This window comes from Lissotriton helveticus, chromosome 2_1 (assembly GCF_964261635.1).
Source record: "Lissotriton helveticus chromosome 2_1, aLisHel1.1, whole genome shotgun sequence".
Lineage (NCBI taxonomy): Eukaryota > Metazoa > Chordata > Amphibia > Caudata > Salamandridae > Lissotriton > Lissotriton helveticus.
The window spans coordinates 1,283,156,938-1,283,177,011 of record NC_136059.1 but is presented as its reverse complement, the minus strand read 5'-3'; the positions used below and the strand labels follow the sequence as shown (position 1 = coordinate 1,283,177,011).

Genomic DNA, 20,074 nt, shown 5'->3' with positions numbered 1-20,074 from the left:
CAGCACCCACCATGGCGGGCAGCACCTACCACTATGTTCTTTTTACCTGCAGTCTACTGGACTTTCTGCCCAATGGGAGGAGGGCTTATTGGAGGTATTCACCCCCGGACCCCCACCCCCTCCCCGAATTACTGATATTTTAGGAGGGTTGTGATACCCCCTCAAGCTCACCAGTATCCCTTGCACCTAGTAGGAGGATCATTTCTTGAGTAATGGCTCTCATGTGCCGATTGCTAAGCAGTGATCCACTGGGTAGAGATACCATTGGAAAGGGAAGGTGGTTCTCCCCTTTCCAACGATACCTCTCCATAGCAATCTGTACTCCCAGAGTGGCCAATCAAATAGCTTTTTTCTTTAATTTTTTTTGTCCCATAGGTACCGTCATTCCCCCAGTCACAATTAGAGAGTGCTGAATCACTTCTGTGGGGCCTTTACTTCTTTTTCCGTGTCCCGTGGGAGTCTTTTGGAACCCAAAAATAGTCAATTTATTTTTTAAGTTTGAGCCTATGGGTTTCCTCACAGATCAATTAATCCTTTAGTAACATTTATGCTTTTTTAGCTGTTGCAGTGCCTCGATCTTTCAGTAAAGTCACTTTTTATTTGTTCTTATCACTGTATTCTTAACCTTTTCCATGCGTCGAACGTCCGGGGGGCCGTCCGACTTCACATGGGCGTGTGTGTCGGACGGCCGGGGGCAGTCCGAACTGCCCACACGTAATCTTTTTCCGGCGAAGCGGTTAAACCTTGGAAGTAACCTTGGACTATTCTGTTTAATGCTTGTCTCTAAACTTTTTTTTTGCCTTTTAAGCAATTTTATAGCGCTTGGACGCCCCAGGGCAGCAACCGCGCTTTATAAGTTGACATTTCATTTAATTTCATTCAAGTAGTTCCTCCCTCTTGACAATTATTTTAGATTTGTTTCTCACTGAGTCAGACCTGTCTGACTGTGGGCCTTATTTCATTGATGTTTTTTATTCTTTTTGGGGAGCATCATTAAAACTGACATCTGCAGCCGATAAGTCACAACTACAGCCCCCCCTCATCAAAATCTGTTCCTTGAAGCCTTCCTTAGTCAAATGGAAGATGCAGCTGCATCACTCTCTGCTACTAATGTTGGTGTATCTGACAAACTTTTAACATCTAGAGGTACAATGGTACAGGACATATTGCAGCCCCACTCAAGTGACATTGAGGCTATATTTGCCACCATAGAAATGTCCTGTTCAGTGTGTGGGACAATTAATCCATAGGTGAACAAAGTGCAACAGCAAGATGAAAGTTGGTGCTAATCCATTTGGCTACAGGTCAAAAGTGATTTTGTCTTTATTGTTTTTGTTCTTCCTCAAAAAGAAAAAACTACAAAAATATTTTCAAAAATACATAGATCCTCAAGTTCTTTTTAGAACTGCCTTCTCTGTTTCAAAAATGGAAAGTATCTTTGTCATGTCTGTAGTTAAGTGCTCAATATACAAGTAGTAGGTGTAATGCATCATAGCAGTCCTAAATGTTTGGAGAAATGTCAACATTTTTTCATTCTTCCACCTACTTTGAGGAGGCCGACGGCAGGCCCTGCAGCCAACCCAACATGTGCAGAGAACCCCCGCTGCACACAGCCATTGGCCGTGCACTTTGGGAGTTTGATGAATGCTAGGTATTACACCCAACCTCTCACTAGTGCCCAACCTCCTGTGCGCACAGTCTTCAGCTGTGTGCAGCGGTGGTCACTCTAAGGGCCTGGCCTCCCATTTGCAGTCAACCCCTGCTGCACACTGCCTGCCTGTTGCACAATCTTCCTTGAGGAAAATTGCATGGTACCATGGGGGTGTAGATTGAGCAACGGCTTCCACAGGAGTACCACAGTACCTCAACTCACATTGAACATGTTATGAGCAATGTAATGTGTGAAGTTATAAGCAGGGCGTGACAAGGGTTCTATTTATAGTTAGCTCACAAAACGTTAACTGTTGAATTTAATTTGTTTGCGTTTGAAACATGACGTTATAATGGCTGTTTTCACCTAACAGCAGTTTAAACTTTGTATTTTTCAGTAAATTTCTTTTTTTTCTTTTTACTTAATTTAAGATGGTATTACCGTATCCAACCTCAATGGGCGGCCGTGTGCGGCATGGGGTTGGCTGTACTGCTTGCAAAAACCCCTTCATGCAATCAAGCCTCGGTGAGCAGCCAACCACAATGGAAAACCACCCCAAATTCTTCGTTTTTAGGTCTCGCCTGGCGAATGCAGCGCGAAATCGATGTCGCCAGCAAGATCTATTGTTGCTGACTTGCCTCGGAAGTGGGATAGGATATAGGCATGTGCAGGGCTTTTGGCGATTTGCACGGTTGTACAGGCTTGTGACGAGACGCATTTGCATTTAATGTTTCAGATGTGTACGCTGGTGCTTAGTGCCGCCTTAATTAGGCTTGAGGCGGGAGTTAACTTGTGAACGCGCACACACACGTACCAGCTGCCCCCAGCCAGTGCACGTGTACTCGATCACTCAAGAACAAACACACGCACCAGCCCCCACGGTACAACTAAGCCCCACTCACCGGGCTCTTTTGTGGCTGCTACAGGCTCCTTCTCAGGACTCCCCTGGTCTCTTCTCCGCTGCTTCCCCTGACCTGGCACACGCGGGCTTCCGTTCTCCGGTAGCTTATTTATTTTTCATTTTGTGGTTTTATATAACAAATACAACCCAGATACGAATCGGAGCGCTATACATAAAAAAAATATTACTACTTACAAGCTATTTACCATGAGCAACAGTTTAAAGTTCTACGTGGGATTATGATGCTAAGAGGAGGCATGTGTTAGATTGCATTATGTGGATTGATTACAGGATTAAAGACGGCCAGGTAGCAGAGTGGAAAAGTAACTTTTAAAAAACGAAAGTTGCCGTATTTCTGAATTTCCCTAAGAGTAGAAATCTACTGAGTCCGCATTGAACATGGTGCTTCTGATCTTCCGTCATTTCATGCAAGCATGGCTTTCACTTTGCCTCCCCTGTCGGCTCCACGGAGACAGCTTGTCCTCAATCTTCCTGTTTTAAGTTAAGGTGTGCAGGCTGCCAACATGAAACGCTTTACTCACCCCCACCCCCCACCCAACCCCACCCCACCCCCCCACCAGCAACAGGGAAGCAAATTATCTTATTATTTTTCTTTTAGCCAACACCTTGGAAGCTGCTCGGGAACATTCAGTTCTTTGTTCGGGGTTTCCACTTGGCTTGCATTCTACCCGCACCACCGAAAAATTCAGGTCAGAGACCGGTGTCCGTAATTGTTAAATAGCGGCAATGCATAGCTGGTATATCTTTGTCTTTCTCCGTCTGTATTATGCGCCCTGATGCTGAGCCCAGGGTGGACCTGCTGCAGCGGCTGCTGGCCATCACACCGCTTGATGCTTTTAATATGATTATCGGGCAGGACATTTACTTATGTTTGGGCACACTCTGCTGTCTGCAGAGAGCTGGGGCTGGTAATCCTCACAGGGGATAGGAGTACAAGCGAAGCGTACATCATCTAACCTGGGTATTGCTCTTCTGATGGAAGCCGGTTCAGAGGAGAGCTAGTCTGAAGGAAGGGGTGCAATGTCATTTCAAAACCGCTGATGTTTCAAACATATCAGTAACACTCATGAAGGCCACCCGTTCTCTGTAAATTAACAAGCTTACAATAGCTTTTATTCTGGACATGCGATGCCAAGAGCTTCCTGAAGGGCATCATTTTCTTTAAGGGCATCATTTAATTATTCATCTGAGCTTAGAAACGTGTTGCCAAGAACAGAAGCTAGGTCTACATATGTATTGATCTACAGCAGTGTGCTCCCTATATAGGCTGACATGGGAAATAGCGCATAATTTGCCCAGGATCACACAAGCTCTCTTTACTATGTCTGAACAGTTTTCACCAGCGAGTCAATGTTATGCTTCATACTCCTCCTGAAATGTCAGTTTGTTTGTCATTTCTGATGGTGGTGGGAAGTTACATTGAGGCATGTGAATATCTGATATTCGCACCTCCAGGGCCAAGCCTACTTAGAGCACAGGGTCACTCTACCCTTTTATGTTTTTTTCCCCTGATTTGGGCAGATTCTGTGACTTGGAGGAGAAAGCACACAGTCACTGAATCCCACAGTTTTGCTTTATTTTGCATTTATCCATGTGACTTGTCCATGTGATAGTCTCATTTTCTTCACACCTTGTCCTGGAGTACTTGTCCATTTGAGACAAGTCTGGGTCCATAATCTTACCAATTTCCACCTTCCCCTTTATTCTCTGTGCTGAATTCCTCTTCCACTCCCACAATTTCAATATTGTTTCCGTAGTGCAGTTTCTTCCTCCTATGACTTGCGGGTGCTTCCCTACTCTGCAGAATGCTCTTTTCTTTCCGTTCATATTTTTATAAATGTTTGTTGTTCATCTTCTGTGTGTTCAAAATGTTTTCAGGTATTGGGTATTACGTCAATAACACTTTGTTCTAATAAAACTATTTTTTTTTCTGTGCTATGCATTAAAATTAAAAAGGGTTTTTATCTGTTCTAAGTACACTTGCCCACTAGAAAGAAATACAATTATATACATTTTCTTATTATCAACATTTACTTTTTTATTGCAAGCATATGGCTGCCAATTTAGGCAGCATGTTTTTCCCTTTTACTTTTTAAGGTGTATGCCTGCAATTAAAATAAATTAATTAATAAGCATTGCAGCACCTTGCCAAGGGCAGACTGGTTGGCTTTGTCCATTGCTTGAAATTTTAAGTATAAAGGGTACATATTTCCCTGATAGTGTCAAGTTGTGGGCCTTGTTCCGGGTGCGCAGGCCACGGTGCAGGCTGAAGAGATTTTTGTCTTGCACAGAGTGTCAAAGTGCGTGGTTTGCATTTGTCGGCTGTAGCCCCAACACTATCTTTATTCGTGGCTATTAAAGTTAGATTAGGTATTTCTTTAAACATAAAGTTACATCATCAACAGTATGGAAACTGCATTTGTTGGTGTCTCCCCTTTGGTAAAATGTTTCGCTGGAGGAGAAAATAGCTATACATAGTTAAAATCACTTCTGGGAGCAAATGATTAAAAAAAAACTATTTGCAATGCAATAGGTCTCGCATTTGCGAGAGTTGGAGCTATTGGCATTGTAAATGACCGCCTTTTATTTATGCGTTTCAGAACCTGCAAGCTGTGCGTAAACAAACACTTTGTACAACAAATGAATAAAAGGCATTGCCATTTACAATGCCAGTGGCATTGTATATGACAATGCCCTTTATTCATTTGTTTTGAAAACCTGCAAGCGGTGCATAAACACACTTTGTAGGTATAGTCCTTGCTATAGTCCTAGTGAAAGAACCGTCCCCGTTCTTTCACTGAGAGGGACTTCCGTCCGCCGCGCTGTGAGACAGTTTTGAAATATTGGCAGCATTAAATGCAAACAGAAGATCAAGGAGGCTGTGTTGGAATTAATATCCCACAAAGATAACGATATTATTGTTCTGGGAACAAAAGATATCGGAACAAAACCAGGAACACTAGAGAGTGTCTTTTGACCGCATACAACACTGCCTAGTTCGAATATTCTGACCAGTGTGTTAAAAGGGTCACTGCTATATGCAAACTTTGTTGTCCTGAAGATGGTCTAAGGGAGTCAAACAATAGAAGACCAAAACGTCGACTACACAGTCCATTTCTCCATGTTTCAATGTATTTTAAGTGACTGTTTTATTGATGAAAGATATGTCACTTTTTTGATTTTATTTGGAATGGACGTGTTTTTTTACAGATGAACTATAGGTTAAAATGTTGTGTACCTTCTTCATTTGTAAGCATTGAAATTAACCTTAACTGTTGAATCTACCCTATCAATTTTTGCATTCCACCCTGGCCATTTTCAGCCAGTTTGGCAGCCAGAGGAGCTTGAGGAAGACTAGGAAGGGCCTGAGGCCCCTCTAACTGCTCAGCTGGAGCACGATCAGGACTGGGGAGAGTTGCTGGGAGATGCCAGTGGTCTGGACACCTCACCAGACCTTGGCATGTTGTCTCCTACCATGGCTACGGAGGAGGGAGCATCTTACACAGTGGTGTTGCATAGGAAGGCAGAGGCCCTACACCTCGAGCTACCTACTGTGGCAGTCACGACTAACCTCCTGACACAGGTACTTCAACCAGCAGCGAGCTCTTCGGAGCCCCTGCTGCCGTTTAATGAGGCCCTCATGGACATCCTTTTGGGCTCCTGGTCCTGGCCTACACAGGGGCTCCTGTGGATAGAATGGTTGCTCGACGCCACCGCCCGGCCCCAGGCGACCCCACTTTCCTCTCCTAACACCCCTGCCCCCTGAGAGCTTGGTAGTCCAAGTCTCAGCGTCCCAAAGTGCATTCCCTACCGCACCATCGGACAGGGAATCCAAGAAGCTGTATCAGTTTGGGAAGAAGTTGTTTTCTTCCTCCAGCTTAGGGCTGCGGTCGGTGAACACTGCATGCCTCTTGGGCCGTTATTCTCACTCTGTGCGGGATACGGTGGAGCAAGTGCTGCCTCAGTGTCCGGAGGCCTGGGCGGTGCTCTCCCGTGCTGTTGACGAGGGGAGAGACGCAGCAAAGTTCGCCATCCGCTGTGGACTGGACACTGCCGACTCACTGGGTAGGACTATTTTAACGGCTGTGACGCTTCGCCGTCACGCCTGGTTGAGGACGACTGGCTTTTCTGGGGATATCCAGAAGACCTTGATGGACATGCTTTTTGATGGTCGTAGCCTGTTCGGCGACAAGGCAGACAGTGTGCTAGAGCACTTCAAGGTCTCTCGGGCTACGGCCAAGTCCTTTGGCCACTCCACCACACACCCTGCACACCTTTCGCCCCTTTTGTGGCCACGGAAGTGGTGCCCCAACATGTTCCTTTCAGAGCCACAAACCAGCGCAAGCTGTTCAACCTAAAGCGCGGCCGGGGACGTGGGAACCACAAACGTGGTTCTGGGGGCCAGCGGGCGGGCCAGTCTACCACCGCCCCCTCTGCAGCAGCCTCCAAACCTTCCTAGTCTGACCTTTCAGGCCCATCAAACGCCAGTGGGCAGCAGGATTTGCCATCACCTCGCCCACTGGCGCACCATCACGTCGGACAGGTGTGTTTTGCAGATAGTCCGAAGGGGCTACTCCCTCCCCTTCAAGACTATCCCCCCAGCCATGCCATCCCAGTACCACCGCATGTCAGGCGATCATCTGGCCCTTCTCCAACAGGAAGTTACGGCGCTCTTGGCCAAGGGAGCCATCAAGTGCATTCCTGTCCCAGAAGTAGTTCGTGGCTGCTATTCACACTACTTTCTGGTGCCCAAGAAGGACAAGGGCCTGCATCCTATCTTAGATCTCAGGCACGTCAACCGCTTCCTCCGGTAGGAGAAGTTCAAAATGTTGACCCTGGCTCAGGTCTTGTATGCTTTCGACCCTGGAGACTGGATGGTAGCAGGATGCTTATTTTCACATCCCCGTCCAGCCGGCCCACCGGCGTTACCTGGGTTCATGGTAGGCCGCAATCACTTTCAGTTTACTGTGCTCCCCTTTAGCCTTACCAGCGTCCCGTGGGTGTTCACGAAATCGATGGTGGTGGTCGCAGCTCATCTGCGCAGATCAGGAGTTCTAGTCTTTCCCTATCTCGACGACTGGTTGTTGAAGGCAGGCTCACCCCAGGCAGTCGTCTCCCACCTCCAGACTACGGTTGACCTGCATTCGCTGGGGTTCTCCATCAATGTGCAGAAGTCACACCTGAACCCCTCTCAGAAGCTCCTCTTCATTGGAGCTGTTCTGGACATGACACGGTTTCGGGTTTATCCTCCCAAACAGCGAGTCTGGGATATTTGGGCTATGAATCTGATCTTTCAGCCTCTATCCCGGGTTTCGGTCAGGATGACCCTGAGGCTGCTGGGCCTCATGGCCTCCTGCATCCTGCTGGTCGATCATGCCAGGTGGCATATGCAGACTCTGCAGTGGGACCTGAAGTTCCAGTGGGTGCAGCATGAGGGGAATCTGTCCGATTGCGCCAGATCTCAGAGGGCACTGCACGACAATTGCAGTGATGGCTCAAGAACCAGGATTAGGTCAACGGCAGATCATTCCCTTCCCCAACCAGAACACACCGTGGTGATACACATCTCTTCTGGGATGGGCCGGCCACATGGGAGGCGGAGAACAGAGGCCTCTGGTGTCCAGCGGAGTCTGAGCTCCACATCAAATCTCAGGGGCTTCCGGCGATCCGTCTTGCACTAACAGCATTCCTTCCCCCTGTCCGGGGAAGAGTGGGGAAGAGTAGTGCAGGTGTTCACGGACAACACCACTGCCATGTGGTACTGCAATAAACAAGACTGGGTGGGGTCGTGGACCCTATGTCAAGCGGCCCTCTACCTCTGGACATGGCTGGGGCATCAGGACATATCCCTGGTGGTCCAACACCTGACAGGTTCACTGAACGCCATGGGGACAAACTCAGCCGCAGGTGCATGATGGATCACAAATGGTGTCTTTACTCGAAAGTGGTGCAAGGTCTCTCTCAACCGTGGAGAGAGCCTTGGATAGATCTATTCACCACCGAAGAGAACGCGCAATGTCAGCAATTCTGCGCATTGGAATTTCCAAGGCGGCACTCGCTAGGCGCCTTTTCTTCACGGGTGGAGTTGCGGTCTTCTATATGCCTTTCTGCCTATACCACTCTGCCCAGAGTGCTAAAGAAGATCATGCGCGACAGGGCCAAGTTATTCTTGTGGCTCCGGATTGGGAATGAAGAGTGTGGTATCCCGAGCTGCTCAACCTGGCCATTGATCGCCCGATCCGCCTCCCACTTCGGGAGGATCTTCTGTTGCAGCAGCAGGGGATGGTCCTCCATCCGAACCTGTCCAGCCTCCACCTCCTTGCGTGGAGATTGATCGGCGCCAGTTGACGTCATTGGACTTGCCTCCCAAAGTCTGTGATGTAATGTTGGCAGCCAGGCGACTCTCCACTAAGATGGTATACGCCTGCAGATGGAATAAATTTGTGGCATGGTGCACAGCAAAGGCTGTGGAACCCCTTTCTGCCCCTCTTTCTGAGCTTCTCTTGTTCCTTCTGTCTTTGGCCCAGCAGGGCTCTGCACTAGACAGTATTAAGGGCTACCTCTCTGCCATTTCAGCCTTCCTCAGACTTCCTGATCAGCCTTCTCTTTTCAAGCCCCCTGTTGTAAATAGATTTCTCAAAGGCATTACTCAACTTTTTCCACCTGTTCCCTTCATAATGCCTCAGTGGGACTTGAACTTGGTTCTTACCTTTCTGATGTGTGCTCCCTTTGAGCCGCTACATAACTATCCTCTCAGACCCCTCACTATGAAAACTGTTTTTCTGGTGGCCATCACCTCTGCGTGTAGGGTGAGTGAGCTACAAGCTCTGTCTTCAAGCCTCCTTTTCTGGCTGTTCATCCGGACAAGGTCGTCCTCAGAACTCATCCTTTGCTTCTTCCAAAGGTGGTCACTTCTTTTCATATTGGCCAAACCATTACTTTGGCCACCGTCTTTCTGCATCCTTCAAAAGAGGAAGAGTGGCTCCACTGTCTGGATCCAAAATTTGCACCCTCCTTTTATTTGTATCGCACTAAGCAATTCCGGGTGGATGACCAGCTCTTTGTTGTTTACGCGGGCGCTAAGAAAGGTTGGGCCGCGCACAAACGGACCATATCCAGGTGGGTCGATCTGTGCATCAAGGCCTTCTATTCTTTGGCAAAGAAGGAGCCTCCAGTGGGGCTGCGCGCCCATTCCAAAAGGGCGACAGCAGCTACTACTAATTTGGGACGGGGACTCCCCCTAAATGACATCTGTCAGGCGGCTACGTTGGCATCACTGCACATGTTCACCAAGCAATGCTGCCTGGACAGCTTAGTCCGGAGAGATGGCTTCTTTGGCCGTTCAGTTTTCCAGGACTTTCTGGTGTGAACTTACTTTGCAGACCCTCCTCCAGGCTTAGTCTTGCTGGGGTATCTATTCTAAGGTAAGGAATCTATAACAAACTGTTTTTTTCAGATGTACAAGTTACTTGCCTTCGGTAACGATATATCTGTAAGAAACATAGGTTAGTTATAGATTCCTTACCACCCCGCCCATCCTCCCCATTCTGCGAACTGATTTCTAGGACTTCCTTTCAGGGCCCTAGTTTTGTGCACCAGTGGTGTACGACTCTGTGTTCCTGACGTGGAAAGTCGTGTACAGAACTGAATACAGCTTGCGAGGGCGGCGTCTAAGTAACTTCTGCAATATCATCCCGGCGACCACGTCTGACGCGGAGTCATTGAGTCAACGAACGTGGAGTCGACGGACGCCACCTGCCGACAAGCATGAGGTACTGCTGCCGAAAAACTTTCTGGATCCAGTCGGACATCTGGGGGTAATTCTAAGGTAAGGAATCTATAACTAACCTATTTTTCTTACACATATATTGTTACCGAAGGTAAGTAACTTGTTCATCCATACCTGTCCTGCATTTGCATGCTACATTGGTTCATTTGAAATATACATCACGCTTACAGTGTAAAACTGTGCACGCCGCACCATCATGGACATCAAGCGCCCAGCACTGTAACGTCTATAGCCACTGTGAACAAAGACATCAGACTTTAGTATCTTAGTTAACACCCTTTTTTGCTTCCATTTAGCTAAACACTCATAGCTTTTAGTCTTATCTTCAGACATTAGAGGAAAAACGTCATAACATCTGAAACTGTGAAGAAAACACACTATTAATAATTAGATTAATCTGAGCCACACAATTCGAATTGACCTGCAATCTAAGCTGTGTGGCCGTTTGTTTTGTCTTTGGCTTAGCAGGGAATTGCGTAGGGCACTGTTAAAAGCTATTTGTCAGCTGTTTCAGCTTTTTTTAGGTTGCTGGATCAACCTTTTTTGTTAAAATTAACTTTTGAGATGAGATTGCTTGAAGGTTTACAACACATGATTCTAACAAAGCCCTTTCCTATGCCACAGTGGGCCTTGAATTGGGTTTCCACTTTTCTAATGTGCACTACTTTTGAGCCAGTGCAGTTATCCACTATGCCTTTTGAACACTCTCTAGTTGTGGTAAGTTCGGCTTGTTGCGTGAGTAAGCTGCAGGCACTCTGTCCATTCGCCATAGACATTTTTTTCCAGCAAAACTCTTATAGTAGCACCTTTCCATTTAATGCTGGCTATCACCCGTCTGGCATTCTTTACCTGACCTTATCCCTCAAAAGAAGTATAAAAAGCCTTCACTGATCAGATTCCCTCCAGTCCAACCAAGGCAAGGAATTGCAGTAAAGAACATTCTCCAGATGAATAGTCATTTGCATTGAAATCTGCTATGCACTAGCTAAGACGTTTTCCCTTGAAGGGTTAGGGGCTCATTCCACTCAAGTGCAGAGTCGATCCACATCGGCTCAAGGCGAGACAGAGAAGGTAGGCGACCCTTGGCAGACTCGCACAGGCGTTGCGTTGACCCCCAGGGTGGCTTGAGTGCTAGATTCGATCCCAGCACGTTAAGAAGAGCATGCCCCGATCGGGTTTGAGGAGGACGCCTGAGTGAACGGGCGCGGTAGGACCCGCTGACCCGCAACTCCCCATGCAGCCGCACTTCCAGGCTTGAGCGAGACCGGCAGAGCCTAAGTAGGTGGGGGCTGCCCCTGCCTCGATTATATTGCACTGTCCGCGGCTGCATTGCAGATGAGGAGAGAGGAGCGGTGACGGCTGCGAGCCTGCCCGCGGCTGCATTGCCGATGAGGAGAGAGGAGCGGTGACGGCTTTGAGCTTGCCCGCGTCTGCACTGCCGATACAGAGAGAGGAGTGGTGTTGGCTGCGAGCCTGCCTCCGATCGGGTTTGAGGAGGACGCCTGAGGGAACGGGTGCGGCATGCAGCCGCACTTCCAGGCGTGAGCGAGACCGGCAGTGCCTAAGTAGGTGGGGGCTGCCCCTGCCTCATGATCAGCGAGGGACCACCGGATACACATGTGGGCTGAGCCCGGCTGGCAATTTAGTTCAAGCGATACCGTGCGGGCGCGTGGTTGCCAAAAGTGTGGAAAAGAGACCTGAGCAAACTCAACCCCAACACCCTGCCTTCCTCCTGCTGCCGCCCGTAGGATCGTCCAAAGTACACGATCTCACCAACCACTACCTCTCTACCATGACATCGATATTAGAAGAGGTGGCACCTCTTCAACTAAAAAGAGTCTCTTTGAAAGATTCAAAACCTTGGTACAACGGTATACTCAACGAGGACAGGCGTTCGCTCAGAACATCTGAACTGGCCTGGAGATCAATACCATCCGCCAACCACCTCAAGATCCTCAGGACAAAAAAACGCATATTTCCGAAAGATCAAGCGCACCAAAGCCAACTTTTTCAGCCTTCAACTTGATTAATTTCAAAAAGGGGGTGGTGATGGACAGAGTATCTGAGTTAATCAGAACACTCCTACCCAGTCAACAGATCAGGGCTTGATCCATCACCGTTTTTTAGCTCACTGCACCATCCCAGTTCAGAACCTGGCTACATGCAAATTAGTCTTTCCCTGGCCCAGTGCATCATGGGAACAGGGCAGACCAAACTACCAAGCCAATTCTTCACTGGAAAGGAAACAAACTTCCGGGGACCGGTTTCTGGCATTACAGCCGTCTTCGGCCCGGCTTGCTTGAATCCTGATGGTGCAGTGAGCAAGGGACTCATGTCTGAGCATACCCTTCCACACTTATGGTGGCCAAAATAATTTCAAAAAGGGGGTGGTGATGGACAGAGTATCTGAGTTAATCAGAACACTCCTACCCAGTCAACAGATCAGGGCTTGATCCATCACCGTTTTTTAGCTCACTGCACCATCCCAGTTCAGAACCTGGCTACATGCAAATTAGTCTGTCCCTGGCCCAGTGCATCATGGGAACAGGGCAGACCAAACTACCAAGCCAATTCTTCACTGGAAAGGAAACAAGCTTCCGGGGACCGGTTTCTGGCATTACAGCCGTCTTCGGCCCGGCTTGCTTGAATCCTGATGGTGCAGTGAGCAAGGGACTCATGTCTGAGCATACCCTTCCACACTTATGGTGGCCAAAATAATTTCAAAAAGGGGGTGGTGATGGACAGAGTATCTGAGTTAATCAGAACACTCCTACCCAGTCAACAGATCAGGGCTTGATCCATCACCGTTTTTTAGCTCACTGCACCATCCCAGTTCAGAACCTGGCTACATGCAAATTAGTCTGTCCCTGGCCCAGTGCATCATGGGAACAGGGCAGACCAAACTACCAAGCCAATTCTTCACTGGAAAGGAAACAAGCTTCCGGGGACCGGTTTCTGGCATTACAGCCGTCTTCGGCCCGGCTTGCTTGAATCCTGATGGTGCAGTGAGCAAGGGACTCATGTCTGAGCATACCCTTCCACACTTATGGTGGCCAAAGTATTCTGCTTAATTCAGAGACTCTGTCCATCACCACCCCTTGTTGTAAATATTTTTGTCCACCCTAAGCGTGGAAGGGTATACTCAGATGTGAGTCCCTTGCTCATTGCACCATCAGGACTCAAGCAAGCCGGGCCGAAGACGCCTGAAATGCCAGAAACCGGTCCCCGGAAGCTTGTTTCCTTCCCAGTGTAAGAATTGGCTTTTGTAGTCTGGTCTGCCCTGTTCCCATGATGCACTGGGCCAGGGACAGACTAATTTGCATACAGCCAGGTTCTGAAACTGGGATGGTGCAATGAGCTAAAAAACGGTGTTGGATCTATCCCTGATCTCTTGACTGGGTGAGAGTATTCTGCTTAATTCAGAGACTCTGTCCATCACCACCCCTTGTTGTAAATATTTTTGTCCACCCTAAGCGTGGAAGGGTATACTCAGATGTGAGTCCCTTGCTCATTGCACCATCAGGACTCAAGCAAGCCGGGCCGAAGACGGCTGAAATGCCAGAAACCGGTCCCCGGAAGCTTGTTTCCTTCCCAGTGTAAGAATTGGCTTTTGTAGTCTGGTCTGCCCTGTTCCCATGATGCACTGGGCCAGGGACAGACTAATTTGCATACAGCCAGGTTCTGAAACTGGGATGGTGCAATGAGCTAAAAAACGGTGTTGGATCTATCCCTGATCTCTTGACTGGGTGAGAGTATTCTGCTTAATTCAGAGACTCTGTCCATCACCACCCCTTGTTGTAAATATTTTTGTCCACCCTAAGCGTGGAAGGGTATACTCAGATGTGAGTCCCTTGCTCATTGCACCATCAGGACTCAAGCAAGCCAGGCCGAAGACGGCTGAAATGCCAGAAACCGGTCCCCGGAAGCTTGTTTCCTTCCCAGTGTAAGAATTGGCTTTTGTAGTCTGGTCTGCCCTGTTCCCATGATGCACTGGGCCAGGGACAGACTAATTTGCATACAGCCAGGTTCTGAAACTGGGATGGTGCAATGAGCTAAAAAACGGTGTTGGATCTATCCCTGATCTCTTGACTGGGTGAGAGTATTCTGCTTAATTCAGAGACTCTGTCCATCACCACCCCTTGTTGTAAATATTTTTGTCCACCCTAAGCGTGGAAGGGTATACTCAGATGTGAGTCCCTTGCTCATTGCACCATCAGGACTCAAGCAAGCCGGGCCGAAGACGGCTGAAATGCCAGAAACCGGTCCCCGGAAGCTTGTTTCCTTCCCAGTGTAAGAATTGGCTTTTGTAGTCTGGTCTGCCCTGTTCCCATGATGCATTGGGCCAGGGACAGACTAATTTGCATACAGCCAGGTTCTGAAACTGGGATGGTGCAATGAGCTAAAAAACGGTGTTGGATCTATCCCTGATCTCTTGACTGGGTGAGAGTATTCTGCTTAATTCAGAGACTCTGTCCATCACCACCCCTTGTTGTAAATATTTTTGTCCACCCTAAGCGTGGAAGGGTATACTCAGATGTGAGTCCCTTGCTCGTTGCACCATCAGGACTCAAGCAAGCCGGGCCGAAGACGGCTGAAATGCCAGAAACCGGTCCCCGGAAGCTTGTTTCCTTCCCAGTGTAAGAATTGGCTTTTGTAGTCTGGTCTGCCCTGTTCCCATGATGCACTGGGCCAGGGACAGACTAATTTGCATACAGCCAGGTTCTGAAACTGGGATGGTGCAATGAGCTAAAAAACGGTGTTGGATCTATCCCTGATCTCTTGACTGGGTGAGAGTATTCTGCTTAATTCAGAGACTCTGTCCATCACCACCCCTTGTTGTAAATATTTTTGTCCACCCTAAGCGTGGAAGGGTATACTCAGATGTGAGTCCCTTGCTCGTTGCACCATCAGGACTCAAGCAAGCCGGGCCGAAGACGGCTGAAATGCCAGAAACCGGTCCCCGGAAGCTTGTTTCCTTCCCAGTGTAAGAATTGGCTTTTGTAGTCTGGTCTGCCCTGTTCCCATGATGCACTGGGCCAGGGACAGACTAATTTGCATACAGCCAGGTTCTGAAACTGGGATGGTGCAATGAGCTAAAAAACGGTGTTGGATCTATCCCTGATCTCTTGACTGGGTGAGAGTATTCTGCTTAATTCAGAGACTCTGTCCATCACCACCCCTTGTTGTAAATATTTTTGTCCACCCTAAGCGTGGAAGGGTATACTCAGATGTGAGTCCCTTGCTCATTGCACCATCAGGACTCAAGCAAGCCGGGCCGAAGACGGCTGAAATGCCAGAAACCGGTCCCCGGAAGCTTGTTTCCTTCCCAGTGTAAGAATTGGCTTTTGTAGTCTGGTCTGCCCTGTTCCCATGATGCACTGGGCCAGGGACAGACTAATTTGCATACAGCCAGGTTCTGAAACTGGGATGGTGCAATGAGCTAAAAAACGGTGTTGGATCTATCCCTTATCTCTTGACTGGGTGAGAGTATTCTGCTTAATTCAGAGACTCTGTCCATCACCACCCCTTGTTGTAAATATTCAACTTGATTAGGCAAGAAATCGTCCCAAAAAGCTCTTTGAACTGATCAAAACTAAAACCAAGGAGGCTCCTCATCGTCAACAAGAGTTGGAATGCCGGCAGCCAAACTGTGAAGAATTCTCCACCTTCTTCACCTTGAAATCTGACACCATCAAGAAAGACCTCCTAAAGGATCTATCCTATATACACTAACCCCTCCTGTTCCCCAAACTGCGCCATGCCAACTCCTATCAAAGCCCAACCCAAAAAATAATGCAGCCTGGTCATCATTTACCTCCTACTCTGAAGATGCCATAGGCAAAATACTCAGGGCATTGAAGCCAGCTAACCACCTCTCTGACCCGCTTCCGGCAAACGCAGTTAAAGACCTCACTCCACTGCTTTTACCTCTCTGGTCCAAGATCATAAACAGTTCACTTCTACAAGGATGCATTCCAGATACCCTCACAGTAGGCCAGGTTTCACCCATTCTAAAGAAGCCCACGGACCTTACCAACTTTCGCCCTATCTCAAATATCCCCACCTTAGCCAAGTTGCTGGAAAAATGTGTGCACCTACAGCTAACGAAACATATTGATCACTTTAATCTTCTCAACAAACACCAATCAGGCTTCCGTGCAGGCCACAGCACAGAATCAGCCATGACACACATCATTGACGACGCGCTGCACATACTCAACCAAAATAGATCCTGTCTACTCATCCTACTGGACCTCTCCTCGGCCTTTGATACGGTCAAACATGAGAACTTGCTAGACCTCCTGAAGCACAGAATGGGTTTGGCTGGGACAGTGCTTAGTTGGTTCCCTTAATTTCTCCAAAATCGGACACAACAATTCAAAGTCAATAACACCCTATCCAAACCTGTCCCAGTATCTTTAGGTGTCCCGCAAGGATCCGCACTATCCCCAACACTGTTTAATCTCTTCCTAGAACCTCTCACTGAAATCCTACAAGCCTCTAACGTGCAATATCACATGTACGCAGATGATACTCAACTCTACCTCAAGATACACACCCTAGAGGACGTCAAACTACTTAATACAGCGCTTAGGAACACCCAAACTTGGCTTGCAGAAAATCATCTCAAACTGAATGCCCTAAAGACTGAATTCCTACTAATAGCTCCCCCGGCTCAAATCCCCAAAATGCGAGATTGGATCAAACATATTACAGAGTTTAACGTTCAACATACCATCGTAGACTCAGCGAAATCACTAGGAATCACTCTTGACAGTAACCTCAACATGCAAAAACATATCAACAATGCTACAAAGGGAGCCAACTTCCAAATAAACTCATTGAGGAAAATGAAACCCTTCTTACCACACAATGACTTCAAACAGGCAGTACAAGCTCTGGTTATACCCAGAGTGGAATACGTATGTGTCTCTCTCTGTAATCAACGCCGCAGCAAGACTCATAACTGGATCTAAACGTACCTCCCACATCTCCCCGGGCTTTCCATCCTTGAATTGGCTACCCCTCGAGGCGAGAATCCAGCTGAAAATTGCCTGCATGACACACAGAGCCATGCATCACAAGTCACCCAGCTATTTGGCACAGAAATTGACGATCTCGGGTGGGCCCAGATCCTCAAGAAGTGTGGCAAAACTACTACTGAAACCACAAAAATTCCATAAGAAAAAAACGTATAACAGATCCTTCTCTGGGATGGCACCCAGAATTTGGAATGCCCTACCCCAGAAACCAGACTCAATCCATCCACTACCTTTTTTAAAAAGGAAGTTAAAGCCATCCTCATGGCCAAGTTCACTTGATTCTACTGAATCTACTGAAATCCTGTGACGAAACGCACATGCGCCCCCACCCACAAGACACTTTCTTTCCTTGGATGTTACACCTAATTATGCTGTTTTACTATATGCCTTGTACATATGTTTTTGATCTGCTCTTATTTTCGGTTTAAGTAACATTTACTGTATGTACAGCGCTCTGATATCTGCTAGGATCTTGTTCGCGCTTTATAAAACTTTCAAAATAAAAATAAATAAAATGCAAAGTGCCCATCCTGTACATCTGTCAAGCTGATATGTGGGCATCAGTGCACACGTTTACAAAGCACTACTGTCTTGACTGTCTGGTCCATAAGGATTGGAATTTTACACTTTCGGTCCTGAGGACATTTTGGTCTGAGCCATTTCACAGACCCAACACCTTTTGGAGTTAAGAAATCTGCTTTTAGAAGTATCCCTCCCAATGACAAGTCGCTTACCTTTGGTAAAGCTCCTTTTGGTGGATACTCCATCTCACTACCCCCCTTCTGCCATGTTCTGTGTTATAGTCTTATCCATCTTTAATTCAAGTTGGAGATCTGCACTCTGACACAAACAATTAATTTTCGGGCTCCACATCCAAGGGAGCAGGTTGTATTCAGAAAGAAACTGGCATCAGGGTGCTTGAGTGACACCTATGCAGCTTCAACTGTCATTTCCAGGGAAATGTGGAACCACACAGAGACACCTGCTGGTGCACAGGGGCTGTGCTGAACAGATCTGGAGATATTCTAAAAGTGAGGTATCTGTGATTAGAGTATTCACCAGAAAGAGTTACTGAAGGTAAGTAAATTGTTCTTCATGTGTAGAGACATGAAACGGCTACCTTCGAAGGGGAGCACTAGGTTGGATGCATGACAGTTTGTATCATCAAATTTTAACCAAAGTCATTGTTGCAGCTCGGATACATTTATAGCATGCTACAGTATTAAACACATGTTTTCTTCTTTGGCAGGTACAACAGTGCAATCAGCAATTCAGATGACCGCAGCTTGTTTCGACGGATGAAACTTCATTATGCAGTCTTTGATGAAGGGCACATGCTTAAAAATATGAGTTCCATGCGTTACCAGCACCTTATGACTTTAAATGTAAGGGCTTCTATTATCTGTGTTGTTTACCTGGAGCGCCCAGTGTACTTGCTCCCAGTGTGCTTTCATGATGAAACCAGCATTTTCATTCCTAATGTTTTTAAGTTGTCTTGGTTTGACAAATCAGAAGATGAATGAATCCTCAAACAATGAGATAATGGCATGCTTCTGTCGTCACTACTTCTGCAGTTAATATGCAGTTATTTTCCAACTATATTTTGAGACTCTTCGATAAGTGAGAAGGGGTTTAAAAAATAATAATCCTACAGGTACCACTTAATAATGATGTTTTGTCAGGCCGCACATGACTGGCTTGGGGCTGTTGCGCACACCTGTTTGCTTAGCGTTCAGTGCCTCAAACTGTAGGTGTTGCTGAAGTCGAGATTAAAAGAACATGGTATTCTTGTAGCTTCTGCACTGAAGAATGCCTTCATACAGATTTCTCATTTAATGAAATCCTTTCAGAGTTCCAAATGAGACCTGGGGACTTTGAGTACGCCCCATAAAGGATACAAGATATGTGTGATAGGTGAATCAGTGCTAGTTGTTATAACTAGTTTCTAAATATCCAAATGTAACAGTTGACTCTGCAAAGTTGGTTTTGAAAAACAAATTACGCCTTTTTTAAATAAAACTTGAAATGTTGCTTTTCATTGAATTAGACTGAACATACTTTTTTCATTAGAATGAACCAATAATATCGATCCAAGTAATTTTAAACCAATGCTGCCAATTCCTTTTTAATCCCATATGATTTTCTCGAGGCTAAAATAGAAAAATCAAGCATAAAGCCGCTGCAGGTGGCGATGGAGATGTTTAGCTATGTTCACGTTTTCACTTTGCAAAAGTCTGAAATGTTTGATTAGATGCACAGCTTTCAGCCAGGTTTGCGAAATTTCTCAGAGAAGCTCTTAAGATATTAAACATGAGTTCTGAGGGCTGTTAAAGTTGCAGACTGTTTTGCTCACTTAATTCTAGCTTAACAGCTGCCGCCTGGTCTCTGCTGCTGAATGTAATTGCACAGTGCACTTTATAATTGGGTCGATACATTTGCTGAGCTATTTTGGAGGATAATAAATATAGAACTCTCCTGCTTCACAACTTTTGGGTTTGGGGTCGGTTAAAAGTGGCTGTGTCTTGTCCACTTACGATGATCCCAAGAATAGTTGCTGCCTGGTTTTTGCTGCTCAACAAAATTGCACAATGCACTTTCTTACCTCGTCTGCAATATTTCTGGGTCATGCTTGCTGATAGTTACACAACTTTACCCCCAACAACTTTTGA

General features: G+C 47.0%; 1 protein-coding gene across 2 annotated transcripts in view; it reads left to right on the top strand.

The window, feature by feature from the left end:
• SMARCAD1 (SNF2 related chromatin remodeling ATPase with DExD box 1) overlaps positions 1-20,074 on the top strand; it is an 809,617-nt gene that overhangs the window by 568,154 nt on the left and 221,389 nt on the right. For both annotated transcript variants that reach the window (XM_078676227.1, XM_078676228.1), the window contains exon 15: positions 18,655-18,790. In XM_078676227.1, coding sequence (XP_078532353.1) covers positions 18,655-18,790 — 136 coding nt within the window. The remainder of the gene's footprint in view (positions 1-18,654; positions 18,791-20,074) is intronic.